The sequence below is a fragment of the Ornithodoros turicata genome, chromosome 6 (assembly GCF_037126465.1).
Source record: "Ornithodoros turicata isolate Travis chromosome 6, ASM3712646v1, whole genome shotgun sequence".
NCBI classification, from domain to species: domain Eukaryota; kingdom Metazoa; phylum Arthropoda; class Arachnida; order Ixodida; family Argasidae; genus Ornithodoros; species Ornithodoros turicata.
Window position 1 is genome coordinate 3,009,317 of NC_088206.1, and position 20,375 is coordinate 3,029,691.

The 20,375-nt window shown below is 44.2% G+C and overlaps 1 protein-coding gene across 1 annotated transcript in view; it reads left to right on the forward strand.

Moving 5' to 3' along the window:
- The first annotated feature begins 219 nt into the window (after nucleotides 1-219).
- Nucleotides 220-20,375, forward strand: part of LOC135398822 (SCY1-like protein 2) — a 60,873-nt gene continuing 40,717 nt past the window's right edge. Inside the window, exons 1-4 of the mRNA XM_064630324.1 lie at nucleotides 220-302; nucleotides 4,881-5,028; nucleotides 10,090-10,236; nucleotides 19,280-19,495. Of these exons, the coding sequence (XP_064486394.1) occupies nucleotides 4,942-5,028; nucleotides 10,090-10,236; nucleotides 19,280-19,495 (450 nt within the window). The 5' untranslated portion in view covers nucleotides 220-302; nucleotides 4,881-4,941. The remainder of the gene's footprint in view (nucleotides 303-4,880; nucleotides 5,029-10,089; nucleotides 10,237-19,279; nucleotides 19,496-20,375) is intronic.

A 20,375-nucleotide genomic window follows, 5' to 3' on the forward strand; every position in this document is an offset into this window, starting at 1 on the left:
GGTTTTTTTTTATCTGTCTTCGGTTCCGATTTTCTTTTAACACGGGAACCCTGCTTCTAAGTTGTTTTGTGGACGTTGTCAAAGCGAGGGATTCGTGACTATGTGACATTAGATGGTAATTTTAAAAGGTTTTGCTTGCAGGAAGCTTCCGTGTTCGTGTTCGAGAAGCGAGTGGCGGAGAAACTTCATAAACCGAAACGGAAAGAAACGATCACGGAAATCCTTCGGTTCAGCGTCCGTCAACTGGACCGTTTCAAGCACCCCAAGCTACTCACACTCTATCACCCCATCGAAGAGGCAAAGTAAGTAATTTACGCTATCTATGTATATACCTGCTATTTTCACCGCTTCTGGTTCGGTGCCAAAACCACGTCCGGTTGCACAGCATAGCACACCCTGCGCCAACCACTGTGCCGATTGATACAGTCGTTGCTTCTGATTGGAGGAGAGAGAGGATCGTATACGCCTTTTTGTGGCAATTCAAATGGGTGGCTTGCAACTCCCTGTCAAAATGACGTAAGGGAAGTTGCAATGTCACGTGGTCTTACGCTTCCGGTCTGAACTTCTGCTGGAGTCGTATAGCGTCAGCTTGTTTTCAACGCAAAATGAGCGGGTGTTCAGCGCTTAACTGCACTAACTCTGCGGGAAAAGGACATAAAATGTATCGCTCTCCATATTTTTCTTCCCTTTTCCAATCCAATCCAATCCAATGTATCGCGTACCCTTAGATCTTGCGCCTTTAAAAAAAAATTATTAGCGCAAACGAAAATTGAACTAAGCGGTGTAGGCACTTGCCACCAAGTGCCATGCTGTGTACTTACTTATTAAGCTGAATTGTACGTGGCTGCGATAACATTATGAACTCATAATGTGAAAAGAATATCAAAAATGTGGTTGTTACCTTTGTTATCTGAAGCGCCAAATTGACCGCGTTCTAACGGGACATTTCGCACATAGCTCCAGATACCTTGCAGTTAGAAGAAGAAGAAGAGGCCCCCTCTTTTGCCCTGGGCGAATCATTTGAGCGCAATCTGGAACATAACTGTTCCAGATAAATAAATAAGATAAAATAAAATAAAATAAAAAGCTCATACTTAGCATAACTGCTAAGCATGAACTTTTTATTTTTTGAAAAGTACAAATAGTATATTTTTTAGTTTGACATCCTTTTGTTCAACAAGAACAACAGCAGCAATAGATGCCGACGATGAGATGGGGTGTTTCACCGCGGCGGTGCGGTACCCTACTACCCTACACCATTGCACGTGGAACATTATATTTATTTATTTACCTTAAGAGCCCGAAGGGGCATTACATAAGGGGGTACAACTGATGCATCCAAAATGAACAGCAACAATAGAACAAAGAATTGCATAGATAACAAAGATATTATAAGTGTTAATTAGATAAAGAAATCAGACAAAGCAGCCTTAAACAGTGCTGCATCTTTAATTGTGACTATGGAAGATGGTAATGTGTCCCATTCTGAGATGGCCAATGGGATGGGTGATTTAATAAATGTAGTGGTTCGAGCCCTTGGGCGGGTAATTATATTATATGAAGATGATGAAGGAAGGAAGGAAGGAAGGATGAAAACACGAGAACAAATCAAACAAACTGGAGTGGTTAGCCGCTGGCGTGAAGTCACAGCGGGAAGAGTTTCGATATTGGCGATGCCATTTTGTACTCCTAAGTCATCCCCTTTGCTGTACCAATTGAAAAGCAGTTTCGTCAGGACGTCAGAAGTAGGTGACCTTCCCCGCAGGGTGACTGTCTTGGTGCAACTGGGCAGGGCTCTTGTAGCAGAGGTGTCGGACGACCGTTCCACGCTGTTTCTTTTTTTTTTATCTTCCTTTTTTCATCATCATCATCTTCTTCTTCTTCTTCTTCTTCTTTTCCTTTTTTGCGCGTGAAATGCGCAGACGTTGAATGCGATATGGCAAAAAATCGGATATATTTCGGATAAAAGTCCTCCTCGAGAGCCATTCCCCACCGAGAACGCACATTTTTCGGAGATATCTTCATTGTCCCTTTAACTCAGTACCCGTTTTGGCCACCGACATCTCCGCTGAATGGCGTCCGCCGCACTCAGAACTGCTTATGGACGTCTTTCATGAGGGCGCCTTTAAAAGAGCGCCACTCATATTTGGTACGAATCGAGAAATTCCTTTGACCGGTGACCGAACACTTACGATGAATTCACCCGTCGTAATAGGGAATATATTTCTCTTTCTCTCTCTCTGTTTTCCCTTTTAACGAGTTTTAACTCCCCGGAGTGAAGCAAGCGCTCCTTTCACGAGAGTCAAGAGACGCCGCGACCCCGACCGGGGCCTTCCACGCTCAGCAAAGTGGCCTTTTCGCGCTTTCGGCACAATTACCGTATTTTCACGCGTATTAGCCGCGGCTTATGCGCAATTTTTTTTTCTCACGGGCGCCCTGCGGCTTATCCACCGGTGCGGCTTATCTGATGACTATTTCTTCCTGGTATTTTCCCCATACGCCGATTTTAACGAAAGGGCCGACAGTGTCTCTGGAACAGCACTGCCCTGCCGATGCACGAACAGTGCGTAACAGGGACGGGTCCACATTCGAGTAGATTGATCTTCCTGGTGCATTCCCCCAAGCAGCTTTAAGGAAAGTGGTGACAGTGATTCACTTCTTCTGGAAGATCACTGACCCATCAGTCCACGAAAAACACCCGACAAGGGCACAATCCGATCTTGGTAGAACTCCAGAACTGATCTCCTCTGTTGTACACTGTGCCGATCCCGGAGCATGGACCACAGGGTTTATGGACTTCTCTATGGTCTCCTTTGTCGCACAAATCAGTCGTCTCGTATTGCCCCGCGGCTTATCTGCGGGTGCGGCTTATCTGCCAGAAAATTTTCAAAACGTCCCAAAAAACGCGTCCTGCGGCTTATCTGCGGTGCGGCTTATACGCGTGAAATTACGTACATCGAAAGGTGATTCGCGGGAACCCAAAATCCGCGAATGAAGCCACTCGGATTTATGATTCAACTATTGCGCAGGTCGGTCTTAGGTCTGGTGTGCTGGGAGTCAATGCACGTTATTACCCTTGAGTGTTCACCGCGTGAATCTCGATGAATGCTGAGTGAAGCTTTGTAAATTCAATATCTGCATGTTGTCACTTCCGTTCTGTGAAAAGCATAACCAGCAACGCACTAAAGCTACTAACATTTCAGAAATTGAAATCTGTACTTATCTTTATCGCCATGAAGTACGCGTACAGTAGACGGAACTGCGATTTTTCGGACTTCTTTTTATTTTATTTTTCTATATACAGTCAAACTCCTTTATAGCGAACACCTTTTTAACGAAAATACCACTACAGCAATTTTTTTTGCGGTCCCGCTGGAGCCCTATAGGTCCAATAATGGACATCCTTTTTAACGAAAATACCTTTACTGCATTTTTTTTTTTTTTTTTTTGCTGTCCCCTGAGTTTCGTTGTAAAGGAGTTTGACTGTATATATATATACATTCGTCCATCTAGTACAGATCTAGGGCATTCAACGTCGAACATGTTGAGTGCCATATGAACGAACATATTCGTAATAACTTCGCGATTTTTGGATGTGTCCCCAAAAATCGCGGATCGCGAAAGCGGCTAAAGTAGCGTTTATCATTTTATTTATTTATTTATTTATTTATGTATTCTGCAGGAATGTATTTGCGCTAGTAAAGCACAGTCATCCGGGTTGTACGTCCAAACGACTGTGCTCATGATGGGCGCCATAGCAGTCGGTTCGCGGATGAATTCTTGTTTATTTTGTTGTTGTTTTCTCTATCTCAATGTTCTTCAACGTGCGTTGAGAGCTCAGCAAACGGCATGCCAAATTGCATGTCCCCTGCAACGGGCGACGTGTTTAAATGGGCAGTCTGGAGCAGCCTATTGATTTCGACACTAGAGTTGTGTTTCACTGTCGGTTACGTGTAGATGTCATCCACCAGAATGTCGTTGTTACCGAGCACGATGTACCGCGCTTTGGCCGACGTCACAAGGTTTTCCAGCGGACATAAAAGGGGATGAGGATTATTTTAAGATACAAAACGTAAGCAGGAACTTTTGCTTGGAATTAGTAGCTTGATTGAAACCACTGACAGCGACGTAAGAGGGCCAAAGCCCTGGCTATCAAATTTAAAGCGCTAAATAAATACCCCACTGCCGGGTAAAAACGCTCAAAACAAGGACGCGATGGTGGACACAACACAAACATTGTTTTAAGAGTTTTTATGCGGCACTGGGGTATTTTTAACGCTTTTAGTATGTACCAACCAGCCCAATTCCTTACACTTACTCATATAAAATTCGGTTACTAATAATTGGCTGCGAATTTAGTTGAAATATTTTGCACTGTGACTGAGATCATCATCAGAAAGCGTGTGACTCAGATTTTCAAGTTTCATTTCGGTCTGCATTGTCGATTCCAGCAGCGTCTACAGTGCCTCAAGGTTCGAACCCGCGACCTCGGAATCAGCAGCAGTAGCGTTGCCTATATTGATTTTGACATAATAACAATAACAAGGATATCGTGAACACTTTAGAATTGAGTTAGTCACTTTCCAATGTATTTACTGCAGTGGGCGTTAACAGTTGAAACGCTGATTTGCATACTGAGCCAAGTCGATCGTTATTCGCGGACATTGAGATAGGTGACTAAAAGGGTGGCACCAGCGGCAGTGCTAGCGGCTCACAAGTCCGCACGAAATTACGGCTCGAAGAACAAGGTATGCGGAGAAATGACTGAAGTCCTGCGCGCCCACTCGTTTTCTTCTTTCTTCTGTATTTTTTTTTTATTCAGAAAGATACGATTTAACTCGCCTGTTGACCGATTGGTTGTCGATTGATTTTTATTTCAGTGAGACGCTGGCTTTCGCGACGGAGCCAGTGCTGGGCAGTCTGGCGAACATCTTGGGCTGCATGGAGGACCGTCTCCCGCAGAATTTGCCTTCCGAAGTCCGAGATTATCAGTTTCTCGACATGGAGATCAAGTACGGGCTACTGCAGGTAATGCATCTGTTATTGTTGCTATAGGATGGTGTCGTGGTATTGCCTTAGCACACTCACAGGAAAAAGGATGGAGCAGTTACACCTAATTTAGGAGGTAATATAGTTGTCGCATATGTTGTGCCTAAAAGGTTGCAAAGTCCTATAGAGTGTACCTTTTTAAGAGTGTACCTTTTTAAGAGTGTACCTTTTTAAGAGTGTACCTGCTACCTACACTCTTAAAGATGAACTTCACCACATAGCACGCTCCTAGCCAGCTCCAGCGGGAGGCGGAGCCTATTCTGTGCCGTGCATAATGGCACAAAATAGGCACCGCCTCCCTTTTTCAACAAATCAGGGGCGAGAACGTTGTCATTCGGGATGATGGTTTGCCGGGAGCGTGGTATGTGGTACCAGCTCCGGTGGCGCAGCGGTAACGCGTGCGCTTGGAGACTGGGAGGTCCGCGGTTCGAATCCGCGGGCCGGCTGTGCCGTCTGGGGTTTTTCCTGGGTTTCCCTCAGATGTGTAATAGGCGTATGCCGGCACAGTTCCCCTGAAGTCGGCCCATGGACGCAGCTATCCTCCCCCCGAGCGGATTCCGCTCGGTCTTCCACTTCACCCTTTCCTCTCCTCCTCTCCACCACCTTTCCCTTCCCGAGAAACTTGCCGCCTAATCAGGCAGGCAGACCTCTCGGGTTCCTCCCAAAACGACACTCCTCCTCCTCCTCCTGGTATGTGGTGAAATTCATTTTTAAGAGTGTACGAGTGATGGGGTTACCGCTTCTGATTCGGTGAGCGAGGGGGGCGTACGCCTTCTTGTAGCAATTTGGATATGTGGTAATTGCTTTTACCACCCTTTTACACCCTTTATCAGACGCTATGTTGACCTAGGTGGTAACCATAGAAGTTACCACTTTTTCACACCCTTTTTTTCTTAGAGCGCAGTGGGCCCGCCGGTGCGTGTTTGCGTGTGTGTGTGTGTGGGAGGGGGGAGGAAGGGGTCACCCAATGTCCTACAACACGATAGGGCGTCCATGACTTTGAATAATTCAAAAGACACAATATCCGAAAGAACAACAATGCCCCAAAGAACTTCATCATCATCCAAACGACGTCAATTTCAACTGCCTCCTTATCTCTCCCGCCCTCTCCTCATCAGTCATGTTCAACAAACCTTTCCTACACTCTTAAAAATGAACTTCACCGCATAGCACGCTCCTAGCCAACCATTATCTCGAATGATATCGTTATCTGCCCTGATTTGTTGAAAACTGGAGGCGTACGCCTTTTCTGTGACAATTATGAACAGCATAAGTGTCACAGAAAAGGCGTACGCCTCCCGTTTTCAACAAATCAAGACAGATAACGATATCATTCGAGATAATGGTTGGGTAGGAGCGTGCTATGTGGTGAAGTTCATTTTTAAGAGTGTAGACACATAAAGCCTTTAGGACATTTCACGGGGTTCCGTTCACGGTTCACGACCAACTGATACGACAGCCTCTGTATGATGTATAGTTGGACTCCCATTTTCTTCGTGCACCAATATATGCGTATCCGCAAGAAATAACGGCGAAATCGGAGAAAAAATCTTACTGATGGCTTTTTCTGGAGAAAATAGCTTCACTTTTTCGAAATGGATTTGGCTATCCGTTCCTTCGACATCCGTAACTCTCTTTTCCTGCTAACGCTATATGAATGGCAAAATAGGCTGATGAAATGTGAGGCAGGCGGTCTGCCTAATGACGAAAAAGGGGAGAACGGTACGAAAAGGGAGAACGGAAAAAGGGAGAACGAAAAGGGAGAAGAGTCACCCTTGCGCTCGGCCCTATGAGTTGCGTTTTCTGTTCCTCTCTATTAGTTTTTCGTGACGGAACAAAATGAAGCGTTGCTTTTTTGTCTTCCGCGTCTTAATCGAAGGCCAGTCTGGGTTTCTGTTCTTTTAATCTTTTTGGAGGACCAGTCAGGCAGACCCAGAAGGGCCCGCCTTAAATGAAGCGCGCGGGTAATCTGCTCAGTAAAGTTTATCAGTGAAAAAGCAATTAACGTGATCGAGCGAATGCCTCGATTGATGTTTTGTTCTCTCTACTGCTTCATTGTTTCGTTTTGTTTTAAGCGTTCTGCACGTTAAACGATCTCGTCTTCGTTTGATGTTGTTTCGAGTGCCCAGCATTATGCCTGCGTGTAGAAGCTCGCTTTGAGTCGACAGTTTTTTTTTTTTTTTAGAAGGCGGAAAAATGTTGAATGGGAGTTTCAATGGCGCCTTTGAAGGGGACGGGAACAGCCACTGCTGCTCCTTGCTTTATTCCTGTCTTCTTCCCTTAAAGGAAAGAAACGCGAACTTTGTTCTTTGAACGCAGTTTTTCCATCCAAAGCGAGAATTGTTTTCAGGCATACACGAAAGAAAGAAAAAAGAAGAAGAACAAGATGATGATAATCGACCTAAATGAGGCACCGAGAAAATGAAAATGTCGCTCGGGGACTTCATATGCGAACAAGATGTTTTTGGGCAGCGTAGCGTGAAGTTCGTCCTTATATATAGCCCCCAAACACAACATTGGAGGCGGAGGCCTTCTGCTCCTTTTTGAAAGTAAAACTTTTGTCTCAATGAAGACGCGCAACCTAATCGTTAAAATAACATACCTGAAAGGGAATGACGAAACTTGAGAGGGAAGAGTGTGAACGGACCTCCTTTCTACTTCTTTTTGGCAAGAAAGTGGCATTTTTCCTGCCCTATCATGGTGACCGATCGCATCGTTTAAAACAAAAATTTGCTGATAGCAGAAACAGAGAATGGCAGTCACTGCGCACTTCAAGCGCGAATTCGAGACAGTTGGCGCGACCAAGTAAAATATAATGCACGGGGTAAAGGGAACTCTTGGTTTTTGGACGGTGTAAAATTGTATCGTTATCATGCGTGCCTTCCTACTTATCTATAGAACTTTCTCTCTAAGGCGAGATATTTTTATTTTTATTCGCGGCTTCTTACACATCATTATCCCCTACGTGTTTCGTTTCACTCGAAATGCGTTAGAACTAAGCGACTCGTCCCCCTAATAAGAAAAACCTCCTCGCGGGAAACGATGCATTCCGAGACAAAGTATAGTCTCATCTTTAGTGTGTTTTAGAAGTATATCAACCTTCCGTACCATTAATCAGTTGAAAGAATCCTGCGAAGGACAGAAACTTTCGGAGCATTTTCTTTTTTCTTCATTTTTTTTTTAAATATGCTTTGCTCGTGTGAACAACAACAACAACTACATATTACATAAATGAAACGTGTGTACTTTCGATGTTTTTTCCTGACGACTTTCCCATGATCCATGTGTAGCCTTACTATTTCGGGTTCCATGCATTTCGTAGATACGAGAGGGCCCAAATATGTATACCCATGTTACAATGGAGGGAGGGTAAAAATCGGCAGGTAAAATCGGTCCAGAATCATGCGGTCGATCGAGTTGTTGACGTGTTAAAGCAAAAATGCCACCAGAGAATACGCAGACGACGACATATACGGAGCAGTACAGGATGAAAAATACGTATGTGTTTCCGTGTTCCACTTTTGCAAGTTCTATAGTGTCGTACAGCGAGGTTGCTGGCCACCGTGTCAAGTGCACGTGCGGTTCAGAAATTACAGCTGGTTGTATGTTTTTGTGTGTTTTATTTGTGTGCTAGAGAGGTAACATCGAGCAAAAATCGCATTTCACCCGATTCACATTGATACCCTTTCGGAGGTTTTATACGAGAGCATCAGACAACAACAACAACTACATGAATGACGATGAGATGAGGTGCTTCACCGCAACAATTGCGGTACCATACCTCAGTGCATGTGGGATAATATATGAGTGGGATGACAATGAAAAAGACGAGGCAACAACAACAACAACAACATATATATTGTGATGATGAAGTGGGGAGGTTTGCCACTCTAGCAGAGGAACGCTATTCCATAGCTAGGGGTCTAATATGAGTGGTGACAATGATGAGTAATGACGATGAGAGATGACGGGAACGATGAGGCATACACACACGACACACGCAAATGAGATATCACACAGGCGGTTGCGTCGTAACTGATGGGGATAGTAGTCCACCCGGTCGGTCACCGGAGATGTATAGTGCTGTGAAGATCACATCTCCGCATTCATTTCAAAACCCTGAGGTCAGAGGAATTCAGGAAGGCTGGTAGAGACGTCAATAATAGACAGAATAAGTGCAGGCATAAATATCATATGCTGTGTACGTTGAATCCCCATAGCCTGCCTTTGTCATGTCCTACGCGTCCCGATGCCTTATTTGTTTTTTGTTTTTTTAATGAAAGTAAACTAACCTGTAGAAAAAGAAAAAAAAACGGTGTTCCAGTTCCAAAATATGGCACAAAAGTTTTTCTTTCTTTCTTTCTCTTTTTTTTTTTTTTGTCTTTTTGTAAACTTTCAAACTTTATGGTGAGTTGCGAATCGAAACACACTTTGAGTACTGCGTGCTAGCCATGTGTTGTCGAGTTCTTTGTTCTAGTTTTTAGGGAGTTCTGGTTCCAGTTTGAGTCTGAATGTTAAAAAGAATGTTTTAGTTTGTCGTGATTCTGTGCCCTTCTATTGGATGCAGATATGCCATGCGCATATGCATTTCGGAGAGAGGAAGGTGTGGTGTTTTGTTATCCTTTTTTTTTTGTTCATTGGGTTCGTTCATTCAGGGGTTCATTATTGGGCAGGGTTCCCGAGCGAACCGAAAACTTGAACCGAAAACCGTCATTTTTGGGCGAACCGGAACGGAACGAAAGCCGAACCAGAATTTTATGCTACGAAGGGAAACCGAAAATGTGTTTTCGGTCTTTGGTTCAAATGGAAAATTGAACTATTTGGCCCTCAAGGGTACGTTACTTTTTTTTTACTCCGGAGCTGAACGGAAACTGGACCGTTTTCGTTGAACCGAAACGAAAACCGGAACGAAAAACATTTCGGTTCGACCCCCTGTTATTGGGTGTTGTAGCATAATTCGTCGGATGACAAATTCAATTTCTCTTTTTTTGTTTGCTTTTGCTTTGTAACAGTCCCACTGAAACTGAACTTTCGTTCCAGTTGACTGAGGCTTTGTCCTTTCTCCACTATTCGTGCAAATTGATTCACCGGAACCTGTGTCCCCAATCGGTGATCGTCAACAAAAGAGGCACCTGGAAGTTGGCTGGTCTCGAATTCACCGAGAAATGCAACGAGAACGACCTACTTGTGAGTATACGTCTATTCACCTGATAAGGATTGACGAGGGTTGTCAGCCTACACTCTTAAAAATGAACTTCACCGCATAGCACGCTCCTAGCCCCCCGTTTTCAACAAATCAGGGCAGATAACGATATCATTCGAGATGATGGTTGGCTAGGAGCGTGCTATGTGGTGAAGTTCATTTCTAAGAGTGTAGGAACTTAGGTCAAGCATATATGGCGGGCGTCAACCACCAGGGTATTGCAGCAGAGCAGAGAACAGGAGATAATGGAGGAGGCGAACAGTGGAGCTGAAATTGAGAATCATAATGACCCGGGGGGGAGGGGGGGGGTAGTTGTTTAAAGGATGGCCCGCATGGTGCGTTTTTCCTGCGTAAAAGCGGAGTTTTCACGCCCAGCGCGAAGTTTTTGTACGTCGCAGCTGCTCGTAGCGCGTGGTTCACTGCATCAGAGCAGGTTTGATATTTCACGCAGCAGCCAGTTCACGGGCGTCCATAGCAACCAATCACGGCGCAGCAAGTCACATCTGGTTCCGGTCCAGCATTCTACAATCTTAAAACTGAACTTCACCACATAGCACGCTCCTAGCCGACCATCATCCCGAGTGACATCGTTCTCTCCCCTGATTTGTTAAAAACGGGAGGCGTCCGCCTTTGTGTGACAATTAACATTTCTACATAAGTGTCACAAAAAGGCGTACGCCTCCCGTTTTCAACAAATCAGGGGAGAGAACGATGTCACTCGGGATGATGGTTGGCTAGGAGCGTGCTATGTGGCGAAGTTCATTTTTAAGAGTGTACTTCCTTTTTAGCAATGTCCACTCTTACGAAAAAAAAAAACTGCGGAAGGACATCTCCAAGTACGACAACTTTCGCTCGTGAGGGTCCAGTTTACCGAATGCAAATCAATTACAAAGGAACGCACACAAAAACAACCATTTCAAGACGGAACTAGAAGGAGTGGAGAAAGAAAAATTATTTCCCGGAAAGAGTACCGCCCCGACGACCTTGTTATCGACCGCGCCGTTTAAAGACACGGCCCACCCGGAGGCGGACCGCGTTATCAAGGGGCCCCTCTCCGGTATACGAGGGACCGGCTCCCATTTGCCCCGCTCCACCGCTTACGCGGATTTCAAGGGAGACCAGAGGAGAGGAGAACGTTGCCAACACTTCCTAAAGCACGCACGCCAAACCCGCTGTGCACGTAGCAGCGAGATTTGCACCCCATGCACTCTTAAAAATGAACCTCACCGCACAGCACGCTCCTAGCCAACCATCGTCCAGAATGATATCGTTACGCCATTTTTGTGATGCTTATATGCTGTTCATAATTGTCACAAAAAAGGCGTACGCCTCCCGTTTTCAACAAATCAGGGCACTCGCGTGTATTGGCGTCGCGGCATCAGGGCACTTAACGATATCATTCGAGATGATGTTTGGCTACGAGTGTCCTATGCGGTGAAGTTCATTTCTAAGAGTGTGTGGTTTGACAGCCGTATTTTTTCACGGTGCGTGGCCATGAGAGTTCTACGCAGCGCGATATTCACAGAGACACGCACTATGCGGGCCGGCCTTAATGCTGATTAAAGAAAAAGAAGGGAAAGGTTAGCCATGATGTACGCTTACTATTCCCAAAAGCAAAACAAAACGACGACGACGGGTACTACACGGACAGAATGAGCAGAGACACCAAACAGGCAACTTACGCAAGTTTTATTGCCAAGAGCGCTTCTTATTAACACTATCAGAGAAGGTCAAACTGACGACACCCAATCTATCAATGCTGCCCCGAATGTTGTTTCATCAGTCCAAACTCCTCATCCAAGAGCCATAACGGTGATTGATTGATTGATTGATGGATTGATTGATAAAAGAAAAAAAATGAGATGTTAACCATAACGGTGGTTGACTCACACATGCTTCACATGCATCGGAACCCACATTCGGGTACCACTGTTGATGCATTTTTTACCCCCCCCCCCCTTTATAAACTCCCTCGTGTGTGGGATCACGTGGTTGCTCAATTCTGATATTCTGTCTTCGATTATTACGCATTGCGACAACCAACTTGCTTGCACTTCTCTCTTATTATGACGTTTATTGATTGATAAACTTTATAACCACATCCTTTTAATGCCTTTAGAGGTACCGTGCTCTACCCATCGTACCCTATCGGGAAAATGCAAAAGGTTCTGAATCAAACTGCGCCACCATATTCCTTGTGCATCAGACCAAACCGCAATTCACAGACGCCTCGTTTCCTCCAGCTCAGAACACAGGAATTTAATACACGATGATGCATGAACGTGATAACCGATTCTAGGAAAATTCATCCGAGGATAAATTCGAAGCAAAACTGAAAAGCAAAATAAAATCTCCTTTATTCTTTCACGGTTATTTTTAGACATCATTTTCTATCGTTAGCCCCGTCACTGTGAACGAGAAATTAAGGCCGCCTTTCGGATCCTGCCGCCTAGTGTCATTTTTCCGAACATCGCTGCTCTTTAAAATTATGTTACGATACAGGGACGCGAGAGAGAATAGGACGAGCGTAGAAACGAAAATATGACGTGGTCGGGTTCTTTTCTCTTTTTCTTTTTCTCTCTCTTTTTTTTTATGACGGTCTGTCAAAACATCGCAAGAGTCAGCGAACCGGAGAAGACGTGTTCGCCAATTTTGGGGCTTTCGTTTTCTCTTCTTTTTTTTCCTCATTTATTTTCTTCAGTCTCGCTTTATATTTATCATTTTTGCTCCTGGATCGTGAGACGTAAGCTGTCTCTCTCTCTTAGTACGTGGCATAATGTATTGCTCTGGTTGATGGGCATCCCGTGGGAGGCAAATTATGAAAAAAAATAAAGAAAACAAAAAAAAAGGAAGAAAAGTGGCTGAAATATTGCAAGAAAGTGGCAAACGTGTTTCAGGCAGGGTACGTTGGAGTTTTTGTGTTTTCTTTTCCGTTCCGTGTGATGAGGTGCCATGCAACGCGGGGCTTGTGTCCTGGGCCGTCCGGAATACCTGCCGGGCAAACCTATAAGCGCGTGTACGTCGTCACCTTTCATTCGTGAATGCGCCCCCCCCCCCCAGTTGTTCGGACATATCACTTAAGAAAGTGGTGTTCTTGGCCAGTGAAACGTCCACACTCTTAAAAATGAACTTCACCACATAGCACGCTCCTAGCCAACCATCATCTCAATTGATATCGTTATCTGCCCTGATCTGTTGAAAACGGGGGGGGCGAACGCCTTTTCTGTGACACTTATGCTGTTCATAATTGTCACAAAAAGGCGTACGCCCCCCGTTTTCAACAAATCAGGGCAGATAACGATATCATTTGAGATGATGGTTGGCTAGGAGCGTGGTATGCGGTGAAGTTCATTTTTAAGAGTGCACGTTGAAGTCTCCGACAACGAGAAGCTTGTGCGTGCGGTAAGGCGCGAGTGCATACACGATCAAGTCGCGGATGCTGACGCTGTAAAACTGACATACTTTGTTGTTGTTTTATCACGTCTTATCTCACTTTCCATTGATAGCGGTTGTAAACTGGCAGGATTCTTCTCCTTACTCCCAACGCTGAGCGCACCATGCGATAAGAGTTTTGAGCGGACGTGCGAATGCCGACGACGCCGACGCGGTCTCGGGAACGTCTCCATTATACAGCTGACGCTGTTAAAAGTACACGAACAAAAAAACAACACAGCACTAGAACGACTAATGTAGCGTCCTCGCGCGTTTCCTATCATCGAGGCCCAAAGAAGGACTCGGGCGAAATGGCAGGAGTCACATTTCCAGGCCAGAGATTTAGCGGCGGGCCGAAAACAAGAGGTCGCCGATAAGGAACAAAATGCTCCTCCTGTCAAGGAGCGTCTCGAGACGCTCCTATCAGTACAGCCCTCAGGGGCAGAGAGATAAGGGTCCCATACCGCTGCGTGAAGAGTGGCTTCTTGTGTGTGATTTATGGGATTCCAACTTGTCTTTATGCATCTGCTCTTATTACCTCTGTTATCGCTAAATTATGAGAAAAGAAGACACGCTTTTTGTTATGAGGTGATTTTATTGCATTTACGATGTAGCCTCTAACGTGATAAGGGTAATAGTAATTAGTAAAGTACGTCGTAAGTTACGTAATAAAGGAAGATGGTGTATGTGTACAACGGGGCTGTACATTTAATGTCCATTCTGATTCATGTTCTTGCTGCATATATGAATCGTTTTCTGCATGCTGATGTTTTAATCTAAACGTTATTATTCGCCTTGCATCACTCTCATAATGTAGGATAACACTTTCTTTTATGTGAACATTTCTTTTAATGATAATGGAGTAATAGGGTACACGGAAAGTGAGAAACTCTATAGGGGGAGAAGGTGGACTCTTTAAAGTAAGCTCAACATTGTCGACTCCAGGTGCTGGAGGCTTCTCCATTGTACCCATGAAGTAAAAGGGAAATAAGCGGCTTGTTATACAATTATAGGCTCACAAAAACCTCATTTGTGCATCTTTTTTTTTTATAACGCTACAATCGTGTATCTAACAGCCCTCTTAGCTTATAACAACAACATATAAATTGATGGTGATGGCTTATAATGAAAAAACCGATGTTATAGTTAGGGTTCGTGGTTTTCGGCATTTTCCGAAAAATGACGGAAAACACCCCCCGAATGATTTTTTTCGGATTCGGAATATTCCGAAAAAATACGAATTTCTCGTATCCTGACAACTGCCATTCCTAGAACCGCAAAGGGAAATCCCCTTGGAATCTCCCTTTGTCGACTATTTCTCGAGCGTGGCATTATCTTCGGGCTGTGCCCTTGTTTCGTTGTGCGTAAGCGCTTATAGGAGGATGACTTCAGCTCTGTTGATGAATCTCGTATGGATGATATAAAGCGCGAGTTTTTCGAATATGCTGCATGCCCTGCCCCTCAGGTGGATATATCTCCTATTCAGTTTTGGACGACCCGTTCCAGCACATGGCCTTTGTTATCGCAGTGTTAAAGTAGCACAGAAGTCATTTTTAACACCCAGTTTTCTTCCTATAAAACTGTTAAGTTTGCCAGTAAGATGCACCATGCGAAGTAATTTACACCACAGAGTCATAATTATCGCGGAAATTGAATTTAAAATACGCCGCAAAAAGCGACCGTGCGCAACGGTGGTGAAGAGCAGTACCAGCCTGTGATCTGCCTGGAACCTCGCGCTGACGCCATAAGGAGAACGCTCGCTGATTGGCCTAGAGAAATGTTGTCTGTTACTCCGCTGTCGTCTGCTACTCGGCTGTTCGGGGTTCTGATAAAGCCTTTCTCCTTGCTCGGTAATGCTTCGGCCGCTCTTTCTATCCCCAATTCTCCGGGAAAACTGGCAAAACAGGCTTACGGCGGCAAAGGGACAATGCGCTGACCCCCACTGACCGGCAAACCAGAACAAGTCTCCTTATGCCGTCATCGGTGACGTGCCATCATACCTCCTCATCCTCGTTATAGCTTGAGTGGCGAGTTAAGGGTGAAGGCGCGGAGCTATGTTTATGTGGTTTTTTTTCTGGGAAACAAATTGCACACATCAAAACCTTTCGCGCTATTCGGTATAATGACACACACACTTTCATCAGATGTCTTAATCTGAATTTTTTTTTTGATGGCCCTCTGTACTTCTTTAAGCATACTGGCTATTCCTGTTTCTAACACTAATGTTAAGCGCGCGTTCTCTAAACTGCGTGTTATCAATCGCAAGGAGCGAGCCGCTATGACAGATGCGAGCATGATGATGCACGCTTGCATCTATTACAACAAGAGGTAGTCTCATTGTTTGCTGGTTTGGCACAGGCAATAAAAGACATTGTTAATGAAACCATGAATCAATTCACTTCTTTTCGGTTCGTTGTTACTTCGCCCGCAAAATAGGCTCTCCTTCATGCGAAATAAATCTATTTCCAATCTATTATTTTTTGGGCGGAATATAGATGCCGAAAAAATCCGATTTATAGTCTCCAATATAAATGCCGATAAACACCCCCCGAATTGGGTTGAAAATAAATGCCGAAAACCACAAACCCTAGTTATAGTCCACTGTAAACGTCCACAAAAGTATCGCTTATTCTTAATTCTGTACATTATACATGCACACTATATTTATATATTATTTATGGCGCATAAATGAGCTATTTTCGATAATGTGCACAAAGAGAAAGCCAGTCCTGTCCTATGCAGGGATGCGTTTCATAAGCATGGGATGTTCGCCATTGATCGTTGCACGAGGGCGTCACGACAGCTGTCGAACAGCTGACTTCTATGAAAAAGAGATTATGCAAAGACGGCGAAGGACAAAGGACAGAAGGCGGTACACATCGCGTCATATTTATTGTACCGTTGACGGAGTGAGAGATCCGATAGGAATAAAAAAAAAAAAAAAAGGTTCTTGACGGCATGATACAAGTTGCTCGGGCACGTCGTCCACGGCGAAGGACGCGTGTCTTGAACACATAAGTCTCAGCATAACACCACGATGCTATTATTATTTTTTTTTGGGGGGGGGGGGATATGTTTATTATATATAAAAAAATAAGAGGGAAAGGTTAGCCACCGGTATGGCGGCTTGCTATTCCCAGGACAAAAGGGGAAAAATAAAGGCAAACAAAAAGAAAAACAAAAGAACAAAGAGGAAAACAAACATGAAACTGGTCACAGTTCACCCAGAAGGCCACAGGACCGCAGAAACTGGGCAAGTGCCTTTGTCACCTGACTGTATTGTATTTTTGGAATGTCCACGATGCATATGTACTATAGTTGTATACAACTTAAGAAGAAAAAACAAATCTAGTCAGTCAGCTCCCCATAGTATTACTGCGCCGCGGACAGGACAGCTGGACACAGTGGAGCTTTAACGTAGCTACCGTCCCTTTAACGTTATTTCCACGTCTGGGTGACTGGTGGGTTCGAGACTATAGAAGCGCGGGGGGGGGGGGGGGGGATATGTTTAATGCAAAGTAAAAAAAAGATAAACGTTAGCCACGATGTGTGCTTGCTATTCCCTAAAGCTTTCAAGCAAACAAAAGAAGATACAAACAGCTGGGATACAGAAAATTATGAAATAAATACAGAAGAAACAGCTCCTTCACTAATCGTTGCGCATACACTCTTAAAAATGAACTTCACCGCACAGCACGCTCCTAGCCAACCATCACCTCGAACGATATCGTTATTTGCACTGATTTGCAGAAACGGGAGGCGTACGCATTTTTTTGTGACAATTATGAACAGCATAAGTGTCACAAAAAAAGGCGTACGCCTCCCGTTTTCAACAAATCAGGGCGGACAACGATATCATTCGAGATGATGGTTGGCTAGGAGCGTGCTATGCGGTGAAGTTCATTTTAAAGAGTGTACCATGTTACTTTTTTAAAGTAACTGACTAAGGACAGCCGTAACACTATTTCGTGAGTACACTAATAAAAAAAAAGGGTGTGTCGTAACTCTTTTTTTTTCGGGAGTACACCGTTGCCACACACTCCTTTCATAGCTGTGAAGTCAGTGAGGATACTCCTTAACGAGGGTAATAGAGAGTGATTGTACACTCCAAAGGGTGCGATATATGTGTGGCAAAGGTGTACACTCCCCCAAAAAAGGAGTTAAACACACCCTTTTTTTTTTTAAGAGAGTACCATTTCGGTGCAGTCTTCAAGACCATGCGGTTGTTCATGGGCGCAGTCATGTAGATAACGACTGGCATTTGTTATTCAGCACTGTGACGAATGCAGCTGTGGCTACTAGCGGAGACTTAGTTGCTTTTTCACTTTTTCACGCTAGGGGGGGGGGAGGGGGGAGGCAACGTTTTCAAAAGTGATGCTTTACCAAAAGATATACTTTACTTATTGAATTCTTTTACGATTGATGCATCGTATAAAGAAAAGGTAAGAGCGAAGTACGTAGCCCACGCCCACCTATAGAAAGCGGAGGATTTGGGGACTTATAGAGAGTGAGAGAGAGAAAATAAAGTATGATCGTCGCGACAGTTTTGATCCCTGTCTAAATTTATCCGATCGCGATCCAAATGCGATAACAAATGTATTTTATTTTCACTTATTTCTTTGTTGTAAAGGAGAGAAAAAAAAGTGCTTCTATGTGCGTCGTAATGCGAAAAGAGGAAATAGCACGATTTATGTCGGCTCAGGCATCCGTCCTACAAAGTCTTTCCGATGCTTTGTCAGTTTTTGCACTCCTACTTTTGGGTAGAGTTGAAGTTCAAGGGTGTCTGGGTCGCTTTAGTTCACATTTTCAATTTATAACTGAGTGACTGATTGAAAAAATTTAAACATATGGAGATGTAATTTATAACTGAGCCATCAACTCTGCATTGTTTCGACCTTAAGGCGAATAGAAAAAAAGCAAAACGCGGTATAGTTGTTGGTGAGGAAAAACTTATGGAGGGAGCTCTCACTGCCCCATTCATTCTCTGTCCATTTTTTTCTTTCTATTTCTATTTCTATTGCTTCATTTATCATCATCAATTTATCTGTTGTTGCTGTTGCCCGTCTATAAGTTCTTCCAGTTTGGAGCCTCGCTTCCTGAACGGAACATATTTTTGACAAAAACCGCACGGAGCGGCGAGAGAGGTTTGAGTTGAAATCTCTCCGGGCTCAATCAAGTTGGTTCACAGTAAAAACATATTCAGAAGATCAAGAGGGTAAAATAATACACAGTCCAGCGTGTTGAAACGTCGTCAAGAAGAACAATGACGAAACAATAAAGCACGGAGTCAGAGTAACTATTTAATACGTAAGCTTTCGGACAGAACCCGCCCTTCTTCAGACAAAAAAGAGCAGTTAAAACATTGATTATATAAGGAGTGGCATATCGGAGATAGGAGAAACCAAAGAATAAGAGAGAAGCAACGCAAGGATGAAATCACGAAAGCTTACGTATTAAATAGTTACTCTGACTTCGTGCTTCATTCTTTCGTTTTTATTTCTCTTAAAAACATACGATATGTTTCAGTAATATTCGGTATTTACTTGATTTTCAAATGATGATGATGATGATGATGATGTGACATGACGTACACAGAGCCCCGTAAGCTGTCAGCCATTCACGTCGAAGCTTCCGAAGATGGGTCAACCAGACTTAGACTACACGGCCCCCGAAGTTCAAGCCACTTCGGCCTGTTCGCCCCTGTCCGATATGTTCTCTCTGGGTCTCCTCATCTGTTCTGTCTTCAACGGCGGACACTCCGTCATTGAAGGAAACCTCTCCACAACCACCTACCACAAGCAGCTAGAGCTGGTAAGCAAAGTAATGACATTTTGATAGATGTACACTCTTAAAAATGAACTTCACTCGTATAACGGAAGTATTTTTATAATAATTTCGCTTTTCTGGGGTGAATCCACGTGACATTCTGATGGCAGGCAACCGACTAAACACTGTTTGAGGAAGACCATGTCAAAAAGCAGGAACTGTTGGATTTGTACACAGTTTCGCGCCTTAAATTGCTTAAGCCTATATACACTCTTAAAAGTGAACTTCACCGCATAGCACGCTCCTAGCCAACCATAATCTCGAATGATATCGTTATCTTCCCTGATTTGTTGAAAACGGTAGGCGTACGCCTGTTTTGTGACAATTATGAACAGCATAAGTGTCACAAAAAAGACGTACGCCTCCCGTTTTGAACAAATCAGGGCAGATAACGATATCATTCGAGATTATGGTTGGCTAGGAGCGTGCTATGCGGTGAAGTTCATTTTTAAGAGTGTATGTTTCACTATATGATGCACGCTCATGCCTATTGGTCCTCGTATAAGCACGTGACCTCTCCAGCAGCCGTGTCACTGGTGGATATTCCTACCTTGGTGTAAAAAGCCGGATAAGTTTCTGCATTCGCAGCGCAGATACGGCTATAGCGGCAGCTAACAGAACTTCACCACATAGCATGCTCTTAGCCAAACACCAACACACGAATGACATCGTCCTACTCCTTGATTGGTTAAAAACGGGAGGCGTCCGCCTTTTTTGGAACACTTATGCAGTTCCAACAAAGACGTAAGCCCGGCGCTTTCCACAAGTCGGGAGTGATAAAGGTTGTGATAAACCATTCTGCGCAATGGTTGGCCTTCACCGTGCTATGTGGTGAAGTTATGTTTTTATAGAGTGTACACTGTTA